At 42.5% G+C, this 19,255-nt stretch overlaps 1 protein-coding gene across 1 annotated transcript in view; it reads right to left on the bottom strand.

Moving 5' to 3' along the window:
• Nucleotides 1-19,255, bottom strand: part of casp7 (caspase 7, apoptosis-related cysteine peptidase) — a 59,657-nt gene that overhangs the window by 16,251 nt on the left and 24,151 nt on the right. The window contains exon 3 of the mRNA XM_073027793.1: nucleotides 404-555. Within this exon, the coding sequence (XP_072883894.1) occupies nucleotides 404-555 (152 nt within the window). The remainder of the gene's footprint in view (nucleotides 1-403; nucleotides 556-19,255) is intronic.

Below are 19,255 nucleotides of genomic sequence, written 5' to 3'. Positions count from 1 at the left end.
GGGGATAGAGAGAGAGGGAGGCAGAGGATGGAGAGAGGGAGGGGGATGGGATGGAGAGGGGGAGAGGGGGATGAAGAGAGGGAGGGAGGGGGAAGGAGAGAGGGATGGAGAGAGGGAGGGAGAGGGAGAGAAGGAGGGGGATAGAGAGAGAGGGAGGCAGGGGATGGAGAGAGGGAGGGGGATGGACAGAGGGAGGAAGGGGGTGGAGAGAGTGAGGGGATGGATGGAGAGATGGAGGGAGGGAGAGGGATGGAGTGAGGGGGTAGGAGAGAGAGAGAGGGGAATGGAGAGAGGGAGGGAGAGGGATGGAGAGGTAGATAGATAACTTTGCTAACTAAATTCAATTAATGCAGCTTAGCAATCTCTCAAAACACAGTGAATTGTTACAAAAGTAATACCATACCTGTTACATCATCAAAATTCTTATTATTAATAATAATGCATTTTCCTAGTGTTTTGTAGTTCATGTCGTACAGATGTGTGGGTGCAACAATCCGTGTGCGATGATCAGTTATTTCAGGATCCTGCCGTTGTTCATCTTTTGATTTTTTCTTGCTGTATGGAAAATAGAGAGAACCCATGAGAAGAAATCACAGTGACATGCTGTTTGTCCAGCCCCTCTTCGTACTAATCGATCTTGTTGTGATTGAGATATTTAGCTGCTATGATGAAGATCCATTTAGCCTGGCCCATTTTAACGCTCCACTTCACCACATCGTGAGGCTGGTTAATTGCACTTCAGGATGCTTGCCCCATTAACTCTACTTATCAGTTTCTTTAGGAAAAGGCCAGGGTCAATGGAAACCAAAAGAAAGTTAACTGGCATAACTTCTACACCAAAACATTGATTTGATTTTTGTTTATGTGAAATTACAGAGATGAGGAGTAATTTCTTTAGCCAGAGGGTGGTGAATCTGTGGAATTCATTGTCACAGATGGATGTGGAGGCCAAGCCATTGGGTATATTTAAAGCAGAGTTTGATAGGTTCTTGAATAGTCAGGATGTCAAAGGTTACAGGGAGAAGGCAGGAGAATGGACTTGTGAGGGAAGTATAAATCAGCCATAATTGAATGGTGAAGCAAACTCAATGAGCCAGATTGCCCAGTTTTTCTGCTCCAATGTCTTACGGTCTGCATTAATCATGAGCTTTTCACCTGATTCACTTGCCAACTGCATTGAGGCAAATAATGCCAAGAGAATTCAGAGTGCCCTAATATTAGGGGTGGAGGTGGTGTGGAAGGGAGGAAGGACAATGGCAATCCTGGATCTTGGACATAAGTGGTGAACTTTAGATGTGTCTATATTCAAAGGGTACTATGATCTCAATGGGGTGGTCCTGCTGAAAGAGTGTGGCGATGGGAGGCATCAGAACCTAACAATACTTGGGTGAAGAACAAATGCTGGGAGACCTACAGAGATTAATGCTGGTGATGAGCTAAAACATGAGACAGTACATTTGTAAATGGAAGTTCTCCAGTTCCTTTTATATCTTTCCAAACCCTTTACACTGGTACTTTTCCATGCATTTGGTACCTGCCCCTGCACAATGTCATCCTGTGGGAAAAAAAAACATGTTTTTTCCTGACAGCATCACAACAGATGTAGGCGAAGGAAGAAGCGATCCATTCCAATGCTCTGCTGGAAAGAGGTTGGGGTTGCCCAATAACAGGCTGTCCTGGGATAGAGGTCCAAGTTTCTATTACAAGGGAATGTTGGACAGGGAATGACATGTAATTAGTTTTGATACAACAAGTGTATGGGACATTGGAAAAAAAAGTTGAATTTCCCCATGGGGATGAATAAAGTATCTATCTATCTATCTATCATCAGCAGCCCAAGGTTAAAGCAGTCCTGATGGTGAATCTTGAGCAGAAATGTCGATTATCCTCTTACCTCCACAATACTGCTTGACCCACTGAGTTGCACCAGCAGTCTGTTTTGTGCTCTGGATCCCAGCATCTGCAGTTTTGCATGTCTCCAAGGGTAAAGCATGGCCCAATGTTACTTGGTCCAGTTCTCAGAGTGAGGCAAGGGCAACCCAGAAATGGTCCATTATCAGTCATGATAATGCAAAGCAAACACAATACAAACTTCAAGAAATAAGTTCCTTGGAAGTACTTCCTACATTTCCAGATGTTGCCCGGTGTATAATGTCCAATAACATTGGACAACAAAGATTTTGGGCTACTGATCATGAAAATCACCACGAAATTTCCTTATCATGCACCATTTAAAAAATGCCTATCCTTGTTACTTCAATTCATAATTCAAGTCAATTAAAATGTTGCCCACAATGTAAGCTGAAAAGTTTTCTATCTTGTCCAGGCACGCCTGGGCAAGCATAGGCAGGGCAGATACTACATGGCAGGACAGGTTTTAAAAAGGCTATACATTTCCGTGAAGGATTTTGATTTTTGAGTTAGATGTTTTCCAAAATAACTGAAACCAAGATTAAGGAAGGTATTTTTCTTCCACAAATCAAACAGACCGTCAGAGACAGGCAATTTGACGAATTTCTAGTGGGGTGGAGAAAAATGCATGGAAGGCGTTCAAGGATGTGTTTGAAAGTTTTCTTGGCAGCTATGGAGCACCTGTACAAACTACGTGCAGCTGGTTGACAACGTGCTTCAAGCATATAAAACCATGAAGTGCAACATGTCACTATAAATTCTTTTTCTGCATTCCCATTTAGACTTCTTTCCTGCAAATCTTGGTGCTGTCAGTGACGAGCATGGTGAAAGGTTTCACCAGGATATTGCGGTCATGGAGAAATGGTATCAGGGCAACTGGAATCCATCAATGCTGGCTGATTATTGTTCGAAACTTAAGCGAGAAGCCTCAGACACCGAGTGCAAATGAAAATCATTAAGAAAGCATTTTTAGCTGAGTTGAACTATAGCAAAGCATCAGCAGCGTTATGCAATTAACAGCAATATATTCAATAAAAGTTATTGTCTTGTTTCTCCAAATTCCTGTGTGATACAAGTAGTCTGAAATTATATCTGTGCTTGGCTTCAAGCGGTCTATTATAAACAAAAAAACAATTCTGAGGAAGTGACAGTTTCAAAATACATGTTGCCCAGTGTTATCGGACATGGTTATAAGTGTTTCTGATTCCTGGTTACTCCTTTTTTATTGCTATTTTGTGATTTTGATCAGGGCTGACTGGCTCTGTGGCCTGCAGTCACTGACCAACAAAGTGCTAAATTGAACTGAACTGAATATTCCCAGACTGTTTCAAGGATTCTGCAGGTTGATGTATAATGGTCTGTGTGCTATTCGCTTGTTTTTTGCCATTTTCTCAGTTTGTTCATATTTGCGTGTTGAGTGTTCGAGGCTTTCTTTCAACGGGTTCCATGGTGTTTCTCTGTGTTGTGGCTGTCTGTGGGAAGATGGATCTCAGGGTTGTATACTGCATACATTGATAATAAATGTACTTTTGACTGAATTATTAGGTCAAGAGCTTGTGTGAAATAAATAGCAGAAATTTTTCTTTAAATGTGATTCAATTTTTCAGTATCTGGGCAATGATAAAAAAAGACTGTATTTACTGTTTGTCCCTAACTGTCTTTGAGAACGAGGCAGTGAGCCACCTGCCTGCACTGCTGCAGACTGTCGGGTGAAGATACTCCCACAATGCTGTTGGGTAGAAGGTTCCAGAATATACACCCAGTGATGATAAAGAAATGGTGATACATTGGTAAGTTAGGGATGGCTTGTAATTTAGATTACAGAAAGAAACAGAGCAGTGTAATACTCTGGCCTCAGAGGAAAGAAACCAACATGAAAGCTCTTAAATTTTACCATCTGCTCCAGGAAACCTGCTATGACCAATTTCCACTCCAATATTGGGCAGTCAACTAGGTTGATAATTTGTCTTGATTTCTCCTAATGTAGTCACCCCATGTGGAACAATAACAGAGTTTTCTAGAAATATTGCTGTATCGGAAAAAGACCAAATTAATCTTCTCTTAAGTGACCTTATTCCAAAGTAAAAACATAAAAGTGGAATTACTGATGAAGAAAAACTTGACATTTGGTATTTTTTCATCTTGAAATGGTCACTCCCCACATGAAACGGAGAAGAAATTTCTCCTCCTCAGTCCTAAATTAACCGCTGTAACATTGTTTTTTTTTACTACCACAAAGCAATACCAGAGGGGACAACTTCACTCAACATCAGGGGTTCACCTCCTTTTTCATGGTGTGGAGCCTTTCCATTAATGAAGGGGTCTGTGGACCCCAGCTTGGGCACCCCTGACCTGGATGTTCCCGGAGTCTATGGACTGACTTTCAAGGACTCTTCATCTCATGTTCTCGATACCTTTTTCTTTTGTATTTACACAGTTTTGCTGTATTATGCACACTGGCTGTCTGGCCATCCTGTTAGATGCAATCTTCCATTGGTTCTATTGCATTGCTTAGGTTTACTGTGTATGCCTGTAAGAAAATGAATCGCGGGGTTGTGTATGGTGACACATATGTACTTTGATAATAGATTTACTTTGGATTTTGAGTGCCACCCAGTTAGATCATGCTGTGCATAAGCCTTTCACTGTATCACATGACAAAAATGAACCAATACAAACACAAGGGGGTTGTGAGGAAAATTATACTGTACATTAAAAAATCCTGATCTCGAATCTGCTGCCTCAAAGGATGGCAGAAACAGAATCAAAATTTCCAAAAGGGATCTGGAGAGGCAGATAAAAGATCGATTTGCAGTACAATCATGAAAGAATATACTGGTGGGGTGATTCAGGGCAGGCTTAAGGGGCTGTATGACTTCTTCTTGGTATTATGTTTCCAGCCAAAGCATTGTTTAGAACAGTTCCCAGTAAAGCAATGCATTCCTTATTCCTCCACTTCCAGGCTGTCTTCAGGAATCTGTAAGTATACACACACCATGGTCCTCCAAATGCTCTATAAATGTTTTACTTGACAGAAAATCATGGATTCGGACTGCAGTGGTTCAAGAGAGCTTCAGTATCAGCTTGGGGTAGAAATTACAGAAAGGGATTCCCATGTCTGGTGTATATATATAAAGTGAATGAGAAATATTCCTGTTCATCACATTGGACACTGCTATGGAGCATTTTAGTCACAGAAAACAGCCACTTCATCTTCACATGACATCTGTTTCAATGGATTTTTGGGAAAACTACAAGCGATGGGTTCTTGGAATCGCCTGGTGTTTCGATATCTCCAGGTGTGGTCTGGTAGACGAGCACCTTCGATGAGACCCGGTTCTTTGCTGATGTCACCGATTGAAGCGTCGTGGGAGACTGAAACATCGAGACAGCAGGCAGCGTGATTGCTAATCGCTGACCAGCATTGGAAGAAAAATGCTTTGCACTCGAGCAATCCCCTCTCTCTTGGTGGTGAGTGAGAGCCTGTTGGTCCTTGAGTTGGGGAACTTGGAGAAGCGACGCAGAAGATTGTTACATTGGAACAGCGCTCTCAATGTTGCAGGAGCGTTTTCTCTCTCTCTCTCTCTCTCTCGCTAGTGAAGGATGGACTGTAGTTTTTGCTGGACTGCAGATCAAAGTCCCTTTGTGGGCTTTGGCTGTTGCTTGCGTGGTGGGGGTGGGGAGAAAATTGGTGCTTTTGCTGGTGCAAGTGGGGTGAGGGGAGAGAGGGTAAAGGCTTCTGCAGCTGCTTGTGTGTGGAAGGGGGAGCGGGGCTTTGGGGTTCTGATGTTTCTGTCATTCATTCTTTGGGGTTTTTCTGTTTTGTGGGTGTCGTGTAGAGTAAGAATTTCAGGTTGTATTCTGTATACATTCTCTGATATTAAACTAAACCATCTGAACCGCCAAGCCAGTGTTTCCCACCTCTCGTTTAAATTTCCTCACTGGAATTTAACCTTTAAATCTCATTGGTAAAGCTTCTCATTACAATCCACAGTTTGGTTAAAAATGATAAACATCCATAATTTTCAGTCAAGTAGAACATTTTGGAGCATGTGGAGTGCATATTCATAGATACTTGAAGAGAGCTTGGAAATGAGGCACAAGGAATGCATTGTTTTACTCTGCACCAGAAAGAAATAAAATGCCAGTTAAAACACAGTGGCAAAACTCACTGGAAAAAGCAATATGCAATGGGTTTGCACTGAGTGTAGATTTTATTAAAATATTCATGTTAGAGTTGCGCTGGTCTAATTTGACCCAGGTTAGAATTATTGCATGTGCCCTGTGCTGTTGATCAATATCTGGCATTTCATCCTCAGACAGTTCAGTAGCCTATTTGACACAAGTTATTTTATTGGTATTGCTTGTCCAGTGTCCAAACTGGGAATGAGTTCTTTGGTTAACTAAAAAAAAATTGCTGGGAAGAGACTTAATTGGATAAGCTTGTACATGGAAATGAGCTGAAAAGTGCATGCCAACTATCAAGCATCCGCTTACACAAAGTGTATCCTCCCCATTGATCTACACGTAAAAGCAAATATGCTATTTAACCTACCAGCATACATGTATTTGGGATTGGCAAGGCTTTTTGTCCATTGCAGAGAAATGACTACCGAAGCAATGTCCATTTGTGGTAATTGGCAAAAGAATTTAGAGATAGTGAAGGAGGGAATACTGAATCTGAAACTGGGTTGGAAAGGTGGGGATCACCATTGCATTTATAAAGCCCTTGAAGGAGCATGATTAACTTTTACGCAACAATGTTGAAGGTTTCCTACTCTCTAATAAACTTCTGCAAATTTATGGGAAATATCTATTTCTGTTTAATATTCAAACTAATTACTTAAACATTTAGCTCTGTATTTTTAAAGCAGCAAGTGACTGAGAAGATTCCCCCTCCCCCCCCCCCCCCCCCCCAGGAACAATGGACTAGACCAACTAAGAGCCACCCAACTATCAGCTTGACACATCTATGGGAACATCTTGGGTTTCTTTTCCAAAACTGTAATTGTTTGACAAATTTGACAAAAGCATTAAGATTTTAAAAAGGAACTAGTTTAACTTAATCAACTGATCCTTTTAACACCAGTTTAACATAATGACACAGACACAAAACACAACTTGAAAAAATATCAGCAGGGATCTTCAATATTTTGTACTAGAATTCACATAGGGAGCTTTTCATTTTCAATCTTTTGCACAGTTGCTAAATACATTATTTCACAAACATTCAGAACTTGCACTTCTATAGAAAAGGCAACTGGCACATGGAACCACTGAGTCTTCTCAGTATAGAACCAGGTTATTGTGTTATATTTGTGACTAGAAACGTGGGAATGGAATTGGTTGTCACTTCTATGATGGAGATGAAAGCCTTCAGGCACAGAGACTTTCTGTTGCATGGAGTGATTGAGGAGAACCCAAGTGCAGGACACAGACACGGAGATTGAGTTGGGGATGCTTGGGCAGATGTGAATGGTGAACAGCAAACCCGAGGAATCTTGACACGGAGACGGGGTTTTCATGGCATATCTTGAAACTCGAGCTGAACTTAGAACTAACGGTTCTAAGCGGTCGGGAAACGAAGTTATCACACGGGAATAGACCAACAAACTGGCAACCAGTGGTTGTGATGCCAGGGTTCTTATACTGCAGTTTTTGATGGAGACCAGGTGTGCTGTCATCAAGCAAATTAGCAGTAAATGGGAAATTAATGATTGGAATCAAGGCATAATCAAAGGAGATTAGGGACAAGATAGGGGATTAACAATTGGGACCATGATACTTTCTCATTTTTGAAGTTTGGCAAAGCTGCTAAATTAAATGTGTTACATATATTCTAAAATGGATTAAAGAATACTTCAGCATTAAAACACTACAGGCCACCTCTTTCACTACTACCATGGACCTGTCTCTGATATTGTCTTTTTTTGTAGTAATGACTTGTTTCTGAAATCTTTTTGTCTTTCATTTCCTTTATAGCCTTGTATAATTTATACTCATGTGTTGTCCTACCTCATGCTAGTGATGCTGCTGCAAAAAAATTTTCATTGTAGTCATATCTCACCCTAATTATACAGATGACAAACACAAATTAACTCAAGCAAATTCCACAGTATTATTGTACAGGAAATGAATGTACGTATGTCAAGTGACAAAAGATGAAAACATTTGGGTGATCAAATTTGAACAGCCAGGTAAAGGTTAACTCAGTACGAAATCAAATAAATCTAGTGGAGAACTGAGAAGTCTGTTTTTCAAACTATTATTTAGGATATACACTCAGAAAATTTACAGTGTGGCAAGTCCTTTTTTAAATAACAGCAATCCTACTGCATTACTAACTGTTGACTTCAGAAAAGGTAAGATGAGGGATCACAAATCAATCCTCAGGGGAATCAGAAGAGGAGAGCACGAGCAATTTCAAGACCCTGGTGTCAACATTTCTGAGGATCTAACCAGGTCCCAACCTATTGCAGCTAAAATGGCGGCAAGACAGTGGCTATATTTCATTAGAACTTTGAGGAGATTTGGTTTGTCACCTAAAACACTCAAACTTCTACAGATATACTGTGGAGAGCATTCTGACTGGCTGTATTACTGTCTGATATGGGGCGGGGGTGAGGGGGCTATTGTACAGGATGGAAGTAAGCTGAAGAGAGTTGTAAGCTTCGTCAGCTCCACCATGGGCACCAGCCTCTGTAGTATCCAGGACATCTTCAAGGAGTGATGCCTCAAAAAGACAGCGTCCATTGTTTAGGACCCTCATCTTCCAGGTCATGCCTTGTTCTCAGTGCTAACATCAGGGAGGAGGTACAGAAACCTGAAGGCACACACTCAACGATACAAAAATAGCTTCTTCCCCTCTGCCCTCTGATTTCTGAATGGACATTGAACCCAAGAACACTATCTCACTACTTTTTTATTTGTTTTTGCACTACTTATTTAACTTAACCATTTAATATACATGTATATACTTCCCACAATTCAGTTTTTTCCCCTCTATATTTATCATGCATTGCACTGGCTGCTGCTAAGGTAACAGATTTCACGACATATGCTAACGATATTAAACCTGATCCAGGCATTGCTATATAGTATTCATTCAGATAACGGGTCCATTGGAGTCAATCCTCCACATGATTTGGAAACATTCACTGAAGTTTACGAAGAGGTTGGGCCTAACCCTCGGGATTCATCATAAATATGTTCTCTACAAACCTGCTCTCAATGTAAAACAATGAAGTTTCTCAGCAAGCTCGTTGAAAACATGCATCTACTCCCAGAATCAGAGTGAGGTTTAGTATCATCGGCATATGCCATGAAATTTGTTGTCTTTGTGGTAGCAGTACAATGCAATACATAGTGTTATGTATGCTGAACAAACCGGATGGAAATGGGGTCCAGAGCTACCCCCCCCCCCCCCCCCCCCGGGAACTATGCTGCTAATGAGAGAGAGAGATGACGAACAGAGGTAAAGGCATCTGCTAGAGATAAGAGAGAGGGAGATGACTGATTTATTATTATGGCTTCTTCACTGATTATTTACCTTTTGCTACAAGGACGCTTCTTTGCTCGTTAACATTCTTGCTGAGACAGCAGGGAGTGGCCTAGTTTGATGGACATGGACATAGTGAGTTGAGGGATGGCTGATACCCCCGTCAATGGGGATAAAAGACGGATCTGGGGAGACACCCTCAGACACACCAGTGGACACTGACTGAGTGTTGTGCACCCACAGAAAGGTGGGGGCTTCAGAGACCAAACCAGGAGATCGGTCAGTAAAGCTCACAGTGTTACAGCAGGGCCGGTGGGGACTTGTGTGTGTGTCCACTCATGCCAGAGTGATGAGTCCACCACAGAAGAACGGTCTAGCCGAGAATGAAGGGTCATAACCGAATGACCACAACGGTACAACGGAACAAGAAGACAATGGAAGGTTTGCCCGCTGCAGCTGCTCACATCTCGCTCTCGCTCTCTCTCCAACATTGCAACACAACAACAACTACCTCAGCACGAACTGAACTGAACTCTATCTTCTCTTATGACAATTCATTTACCACTAGACTTTGATAGAGCTTGTTTTTTACTGTTGATTATTATTCCTACACTTCTGTTTTTATTGTTGCTAACCTGTTTTATATGTATATTTGCATTTTTGATACTGTATTGTTTAGTTTACTAATAAACACCTTTAGTTACAGTACCACCAGACTCCAACGTATCTTTCCATTTCTGCTGTTCTGTTAACCCAGTTATGGGGTACGTAACAATAGTAATAGAACAAACTGAATTATAGTAAATACACATACATAGATATTAAATAGTTAAATTAAATAAGTAGTGCAAAATAGAAATTTTAAAAAAGTAGTGAGGTAGTATTAATGGGTTCAATGTCCACCCAGAAATAAGAAATCAGAAGGGATGAAGCTGTTCCTGAATTGTTGAGTGTGTGCCTTCAGGCTCCTGTACCTCCTTCCTGATGGTACCAACAAGAACAAGGCGTGCCCTGGGTGATGGCGGTCCTTAATGATAGGCGCCACCTTTTTCAGGCATCACTCTTTGAAGATGTCCTGGATACCATGAAGGCTGGTGCCCATGATGGAGCTGACTAAGTTTACAATTCTCTGCAGCTTACTTTGATCCTGTGCAGTAGCGGCCCCAACCATCCCCCATAACAGACAGTGATGTAGCCTCTCCTGTTGAATCTGCTTCTTATTAAATAATAAAATTCACCATGATTTTCAATGTATGATCATTGCCCTTGGCCAAGTAAATGTTTGAAGATCCAGATCTGGCAAGTCTTGTCTACCTGGCTGCGGTGAGACTTTAACAACCTACTGCAGGTGCTTCAAGGCCTTGAGTGATACCGCAACACTGTCTCTGAAGAATCCTCCACATCCATTAGAAAGATGGTTGAACCAACGTCAATGTCCAACATACACAGCCTTCAGCCCCTGGATGAGAAAACTCATTTCCAAGTTTGGCATTAGGCTCCCAAAACAGATCCTATGTTCTGAGTTCTGTCAAAGGGCAAAATTATCAAAATAAAAATAAGGATCTTTTCAGTCTTTCTTGTAAGATTTAAAAAGCAACATCCGCATTTATCCCTGGAAATCCTCAGCCCTTGATTGTTCAAGGCAGCCGAGAAGCATTTGAAATATTTCAAAGAGCTTCAAAGCATGAGGAAGCTCAGGGTAAATAAATAAACTTCACTTATTTACCTGACCTCTACACACATACAAACACACACTCACTCAGCGCAGTGGATTTAATTTGGGCTTTTTGACATTGATTAACAGAAAAGGCTCTTTCATGTCGCAGTGAAAACAGATATCTACAAAGTGAACTAAATTAATTAAAATATAAAACTATATATATATAGTTAAAATAAAATTAATTGGTGCAAAAACAGAAATAAAACAAAAGTAGTGAGGTACTATACATGGGTTCAATGTCCATTTAGGAATCGGATGGCAGAGGGGAAGAGGCTGTTCCTGAATCGCTGAGTGTGTGCCTTCAGGCTTCTGTACCTCCTACCTGATGGTAACAATGAGAAGAGGGCATGTTCTGGGTGGTGGCGATCCTTAATGTTGGACACTGCCCCTCTGAGGCACTGCCCCTTGAAGATGTCTTGGATACTATGGAGGCTAGCACCCACAAGGGTTATTAAATTAAATTTTCTTTTTACATATTTACTTTTTATTGCTAGTTATAGCTTTTATGATGATGTATTGCAATGTACTACTGCCATAAAACAAATTTCACAACGTATGTCAATGATATTAAACCTGATTCTGATCTCAATGGGCCACCTCAGAAGAATTTGTTATTGCAATCCAATATATAATGATCATTTTTATTAAGCAAATGTTATTGCTTTTAATTACTCACCACTTTGCAAGCCACAAAGTAACATTTTTATAATGATACTAGCTCAAATTAATTTCTTTTGATATTATAATCACAAAATCTTGCAGCAGAAACAGATCCTTCTTCCTATCACGTCAAGGACCCATTGACCCTAATCCTCTCTCAATCACGTTTTTCATTCTTCTCATGCTCCTAGAAACTAACCCTCCAATTCTACCAATTACCTACACTACTGGCATTTAGGGCAGCAAAGAAGCTTCTCCATCTGTGGCAGTGTTCAGGGCTTCCTTCATCGTGTCAGTAGCTCTGTTGTCACTGCTGTCAGTCATGCAAGTCCCGAGTAGATACTCAGGAATACTGTCACACTGAGATGTAGAAGGATTCTTCATTGTTATGGAAACAGCAGTCAGCCCTGAAATGAACGCCCCAAACCTGGAGGACCAGTGGACCACTCTTAGTTTGTCTCTACCATTTGGCCTGTTTGATATGGGTGACCCTACCAAGAAGCCAAAGCGTAAAGTCCTGACTCCTGCCAACGTGGCTCTCCGGGTCATTGAGGCACGCAAGCTGCCAGACCACAACAAGGTTCTTGAAGGGATTTGGGTGTCATTTATAATGGCTATGAAGTAGCCAACACTATAATTAGTTAACCTACTCCCCAAATGTCTATCCAATAGGACTGCCCTTTCCTCACTGTAATTTGCCATTATTTGGTTGCAAATTTCAAATCATGTTAAATGCTGTTGAAAAGACAGTGTACAGCATTTTGCCTTTATTCGCTGAATAACCTATCAAAGTTAATATGACCATTACAGATGGCCAGTACATCACATATTCAAATTATTTCTGAGTGTTTAAGTATTTCCTGCCAAGTTAAGTATTTAGTGGGTGGAGCTGGGAATGGAAAATGCTGAGGCTGACATCAAGGGAACCTTAAACCCAGGTGAGGAATTGTTCCGCCCTACTGACTCAGTGTAGTCTTTACCTCCTAAACTGCAAAGTGGAGTAGCAACACAACGATGCTTCCTTTCAAATTGTAAACAGAGTCCACAGATTTATTTACGTATTGAGACACAACCCGGAGTAGCTCTTCCAGACGTGCCGCCCAGCAGCCCCCAATCTAATCCTAGCCTAATCACAGGATGATTTATGGGGAGAACATACAAACTCCCTACAGGTAGCAATGGGACTAAACCTGGGCCACACTGACTGCTAACCACTGCATTACTGTGCCAGTTGCAGATGCTGGAAATCCAAAACAACAAGCAGTTGACGTTTCCGGCCAAGACCCTTCTTTAGGACTGAAGAGGAGGGGGAAGACACCAGAATAAAAAGGCGGAGGGAGGAGAAGGAGGATAGTTAGAAGGTGATAAGTGAAGCCAGGTGGGCAGGAAAGATAAAAGGGAAGGAGTGCACCCAGGGGAGGTGATAGTTGGGTGAGAAGAGGTAAGACGCCAACTGGGTAATAGAAGATGGGAGGTGGAAGGGATTATTCTTTAACCTTAAGGAGAAATGGATATTCATTCCATCAGGTTGAAGGATACCCAAAGGGTGGAATAAGGTGTTGCTCCTCTATCCTGAGGGTGGCCTCAAGAGGAGGCCATGGACTGTCGTGCCAGAATGGGAAAGGGAATAAGAGTTAGAATGCTTGGCCACAGGGAAGTTCTGCTTTTGTTGGATGGTGCAGGGGTGCTCGACGACGAGGTCCCCCAATTCAGGATGGGTCTCAGCAATGTACAGGAGGCCGCATCAGGAGCACCAGACACAACAGAAGACCCCAGAAGATTCTCAGGTGAAGCGTTGTCGCTCCTGGAAGGACTGCGTGGGGCCCTGAATAGAAGGGAGGGAGGAGGTGAATGGTCAGCTGTAGCACTTTGGCCACTTGCAGGGAGAAGAGCCGGGAGGAAGATATGTGGGAATGGACAAATGGTCAAGGGTCCTGGCAAGGCAGGCCATGCACAGAAGTTGAAAATATAACTGAAAAAAGGGGTATTAAATTCACTAGTTCCAGCAAACAAAGGTGTTGGAACGGTGACACATGATTAGCCCATGTCTGTTTGATGGAGTGCAAGAAGCACGACAAGCCTGGGCACCCAGGGGATAATGAGCTTCACTTAAGACTAGTCTACCCAAGCTGAAACGATAGGCGGGTGGATGATAGACTGAGGCGGACACAGCATACCGCCTCAGATCGCTCGGCGCAATGCATCCATACTGACCACGTCCCATTTACCTGCTTTTGGCCCATATTCCTCTAAACACCTCCTATCCATCCACTAATCCAAATGCCTTTAAATGTTGTTATTGTGCCTACATTAACCACTTTCCCGGCAGTTCATTCCACACATGCACCAGCATCTGTGTCAACACGCTGTCTCTCTCATGACTCGTTTTCACATTGTTCAGCCCTCGTATTCACTCTCCTTTTTGCGTCCCCTCTCTGAGTGCTCACCCTAACAATACTCCTCGTGATTACAGTTGGAGGTCCTGGCTGAGCGCTCTATAAATGAAGGAAATGTGGGGAGTGGGGAAGAATAAAGCAATACACCCCACTCCCCCACAGAGGGACTCAGCAGGGCAGGCAGTATCTATTCAGAGAAGTAAGCAGTCGACATTTTGGGCTGAAACCTTTCATCAGGACTCACCATTGTAAGACCATAAGAGATAAGAACAGAATTAAGCCATTCAGCCCATCAAATCTGCTCCGCCATTTCATCATTAGCTGATCCATTTCCATCTCAATTCCATTCTCCTACCTTCTCCCCAAAACCCTTCATGCCATGACTAATCAAGGCCTTATCTACCTCCGCCTTAAATTTACACAATGACCTGGCCTCCACAGCCACATGTAGCAACAAATTCCACAGATTCACCACCCTCTGGATAAAGAAATTCTTCATCATCTGTTCTAAATGTACATCCCTCTATTTTGAGGCTGTGCCCTCTGGTCCTAGACTCCTCCACCAAAGGAAACATCCTCTCCACATTCACTCTATGTAGGCCTTTCACTATGCGATAGGGTTCAATGAAATCTTCCCTCATTTTTCTGAATTTCACTGAGTACAGGCCCAGAGCCATCAAACATTCCCTATATGATAGGCTTTTCAATCCCGGAATCATTTTTATGAACCTCCTTTGAACACTCTCCAATGTCAGCACATCCTTTCTTAGATAAGAGGCTCAAAATTGCTCATAATACTCCAAGTTAGGCCTCAGCAGTGCTTTCTAAGCCTCAACATTACATCCTTGCTTTTAACTTAATTAACGGATCCTTTTAATGCCAGTTTATTGTGACAGAGTGGACAGTGATGGGTTCTTTTCAGTCAATGGGGAGTAGGTGGGGGAACGGGGTTGTGTGGGGAGGGGTATAATAAATCAGCCATGATGCAATGGTGGAATAAACTCGTTGGGCCGAATGGTCTAATTCTGTTCCTATGTCTTATGGTAATTCAGCACGGAAACAGGTTCTTCAGCCCGATTGATCCATGCTGACCACAGGAGCCTCCCTGCTAGGTCGTGTTACCTGCATTCAGCCCACAACCCTCCAAATGCCTCCTAAATACTGCAACTGCCCCCACCTTGACACCTTCACCCCAGCCCTTCATCCCAGGTACTCACCACCCTCTGTGTAGTTACCTCTTGAAAACCGGTCTTAAATATCTCCCCTCTTGTCTGTACCTTCCAGTTCTGAACATCCTAATTATCAACATCCGCCTTATCTGTACCCATCATGACTTTCCAAACTGCTATCAGGCCACTTTTCATTCTCCTGCTCCAGGGAACAAAGATGTGGCCAATATCACCCCATGACTAAGGACAGCAGATTTTTTGTCAAGAGATCCTGGAGTCTTTTCACAGATACCATTGCTTGCTTTTGGGAAGATCATTTCAACACCGGACACAATGGACTGTTTGGGTCCCTGAATGAAGGTGAGGGACGGGGATGGGCAGGTGTAGAACTTCAGCCGCTTGCAGGGCAAAGTGCCAGGAGGGAGATTAGTGGAGAAGGGCAAATGGACAAGGGAATCAAGGAAGGGGTGATTCCTGTGAAAAGCAAAGAGTGTGTGTGTGTGTGTCAGTGTGTGTGTGTGTGTCAGTGTGTGGTTAAGACACGTTTGGTGGTAGGATTCATATTCTGAACTGTCTACACCTGAATAGCTGCAGAATTTCAGAAATTGGAAATAAACTGCAAAAAAGATGACCTATGTGGATATTAAGTAGTTGAATTGGGAGAAGAACTTGAGACCGCACTGGGATGAACAAGTAAAATCAGAATCAAGTTTAATATCACCAGTTTATGTTGGGAAATTTGTTGTTATGCAGCAGCAGTACACTACTATACATAATCATTTAAAAAACTGAATTACAGTATGAAGTGTATGAAGGTCTTTTAAAATTTCTTTGGCGGTTTCCTGTTTTGTGGCTGCCTATAAGGAGACAAATCTCAAGGTTGTATAATGTATAGATACTTTAACCATATAACAATTACAGCATGGAAACAGGCCATCTCAGCCCTTCCAGTCCGTGCCAAACGCTTACTCTCACCTAGTCCCACTGACCTGCACTCAGCCCATAACCCTCCGTTCCTTTCCTGTCCATATACCTATCCAATTATTTTTAAATGACAAAATCGAACCTGCCTCTACCACTTCTACTGGAAGCTCGTTCCACACAGCTACCACTCTCTGAGTATATACCAAGAAGTTCCCGCTCGTGTTAGCCCTAAACTTTTGCCCCTTAATATAATAAGTGTTATATTAAGTACATTTTAAAATAAATGTACTTTGAAATAAATTATACATATGTTAAATTAAATAAGTAGTGCAAAAATAGAAAAAAAAGTGAGGCAATGTTCACAGGTTGATTGTCGATTCATGAATCTGATGGTGCAGGGGAAGAGTGTGTGTCTTCAGGCTCCTGAACCTCCTCCTTAACAGTAGCAATGAGAAGAGGGCATGTCCTGGTTGGTGGGGGTCCTTAACGATGGTTGCCGCCTTTCTGAGGGTTCGCTTCTTGAAGACATCTAGGAAGCTGGGGAGGCTAGTGCCCCTGATGGAGCTGTCTGAGTGGATACAGTATACTCTGCTGAGGCAAGCGTAATTCTACATGACTCCAGGCAATGGGACATTTACCTGCCAGATCACATTGTTCATATATTGCTCCCCCTTCAATAAATCCATTCATTACAGGCATTTTAATGTAATGGAGTGAAACACAAAAGGTAAGGTTCACAATTGCCTGGAACCAGTCTAACAAAAACACCATCAATCAGCCTATCAGCATAAACAAATGCACAGATTTCCTGCTGGATGAGTCCCCTCGCTTACTTTAATTACTATCCATTCCCACATATGCAAATATCTCGCCGTCAGGGAAAGTCCCGATCGGAGAAACAATGAAATAATGGCACAGGTAAACAGTTGTTAAACTAACCAAAATCGCTCTCAGATGTGCAAATGGTCCTTATCTTCGGCACAGAAAGTATATATGTATTTGGAATTTGTTTTGTAAAGCAAATTTTCCTACCATTAGTTATTTCCTGGATCACAATGAGTTTCTCTAAAGGATCCCAACAGGCAAAAGTAGAAAGGGAGAAAACCCTCGCGTCTATTTGCATAAAGGAGAATCGGAGAGTGAAGAATGGGAACTCAGTCTTTGGGGCGGGAATTGCAGAATGAGAGAGAGGGAAGAATTAGACCATTGATCCCTCTCCCCTCCCCTCCCCCCCCACTAGTTCCAAAAATAGTCCTTTAATCTTACAACAACTACTGACATATCTTTAAAATGACCTTGGCTGTTGCTCAGTGCAATAGCTCCTAAAACTGACAAACTTAGTTTAATTGAAAGATGCCCAAATTTAACTGATTGTGTTTTGTGTAACTATTCTGTAGAGCCACTCTTATATTTGACATGGAATTATATAAATTATTTGTAATAGACACTTGCTGAAATGAGAAGGCTTGCTTTCTTCAGGTATTTTTTGAGTGATTAAGTTGGATTTAACTCTATGAGTCAAAGATTCAACGTAATTTATTATCAAAGTATAATTTGTTATTGCCTGTTATGCTGCTGGCATTTCGGGCAGCAATGAAGGTCCTCCATTTCAGTCTGTCTATGGCCTAGATGTGGCTCAGGGTCCTCATTTCTGCCTCTGTGGTACGGCGCCAAGTTGTCTTCGGACTTCTGCATTTCCTCTACCCTTCAGGGGTCTAATGAGGTGCTGCCTTGATGATAGAGTTGGCCTCTCTTCTCATCACTTGCCCAATCCATCTCCGATGTTTCCTCATGTTGCTTGTGGCCATCTCCTCTTGGTGACACTGAAGTAGTAGGGCATGTTTAGAGATCTTCCTTGGCCAGAAAATGCAGAGGATCTTGGTGTGGAATGACGACAGCTTGGCAAAGTCCCTCCCTGTCATGCGACCCGTACAAGAGTGTGGACAGAACACAGCTCGGAGACTTGGTTGATCCCCATTGGTTATCACAGTACGTACAACTCAGAGATCTGTCTTCCCGCAGACAGCCAGGAAGCAAAGAAACACCATGGAACCCGCTCAAAGAAAACACCAAACATCCATGTGCAAAAAAAACCAAATCAAACAAAAACAAGTGAGAAAACACAGAATATAAAACATCAAATAAAAAGCCATTGAAATAGTCCAGGCATATTCGGTTCGGCTCAATTTAGCGCTGTGTAGTTCATTGACTGCAGGCCTCAGAGCCGTTCCGGCCTGATCAAAACCGCACAAAAAGGCAACAAAAAGGAGCAACCAGAGGCCAGGAACACATCACAACGTGAACTAGAGTCCAATCCACAAACTGCAATCAAACCTTTGCCCAAGACCCAAGACTCCGTAACCTTCTTCTGGCAGCATCAAGCAAGAGGGAGAAAGAGACCAGTCAAACTCGCGCACCTTCCTCCGGGAGCAACGAGCAACGAGCGAGCGACAGATAGAGACAGCCCGGTCACCCATAGGCACGTGGCGCTGAACACCCACTCACCTTCTAATCCCATCCTTACCCTCCTTAATCTCCCGAGGCTTCACTTGGCGAAATTATGGGTCTGTGCCCCACCTCCAGGCCATGCACTTTGCTGTAAACCTCACTGAACCCCCTCAGAGACAGAAAAGCATCAGATTGCTCAATTGGCCTGAAAACACACCCTCAAAACGTAGACCACAAGCTCAAAGCTCCAACCGCAGCAGAAACGCATTTGAAAGAAAGTGAAGCAGCAAAAGAAGTAGGATTGTGAACTGACCGAAGGATGGTGCCTTCGGGCACATTGTTCGCTTTAACATTATCGCTAACACTGCTCCTGAGCAATTGCACTGACTTTATTAGCTGGGATTGAATACACAGAAGTCTTTTGGAAAAGAGCAATACTATTTGTGAAAAAAACAAAACATTACCAGATGCCTGGTGGATGGAATGTCATCAGTGGAGTTGCTCAGAGCCAACAGAGGATTAAATAGTG

The sequence above is a fragment of the Hemitrygon akajei genome, chromosome 23 (genome assembly GCF_048418815.1).
Source record: "Hemitrygon akajei chromosome 23, sHemAka1.3, whole genome shotgun sequence".
Lineage (NCBI taxonomy): Eukaryota > Metazoa > Chordata > Chondrichthyes > Myliobatiformes > Dasyatidae > Hemitrygon > Hemitrygon akajei.
The sequence above is the reverse complement of the archived record's forward strand: the minus strand, read 5'-3'. Positions and strand labels throughout refer to the sequence as shown.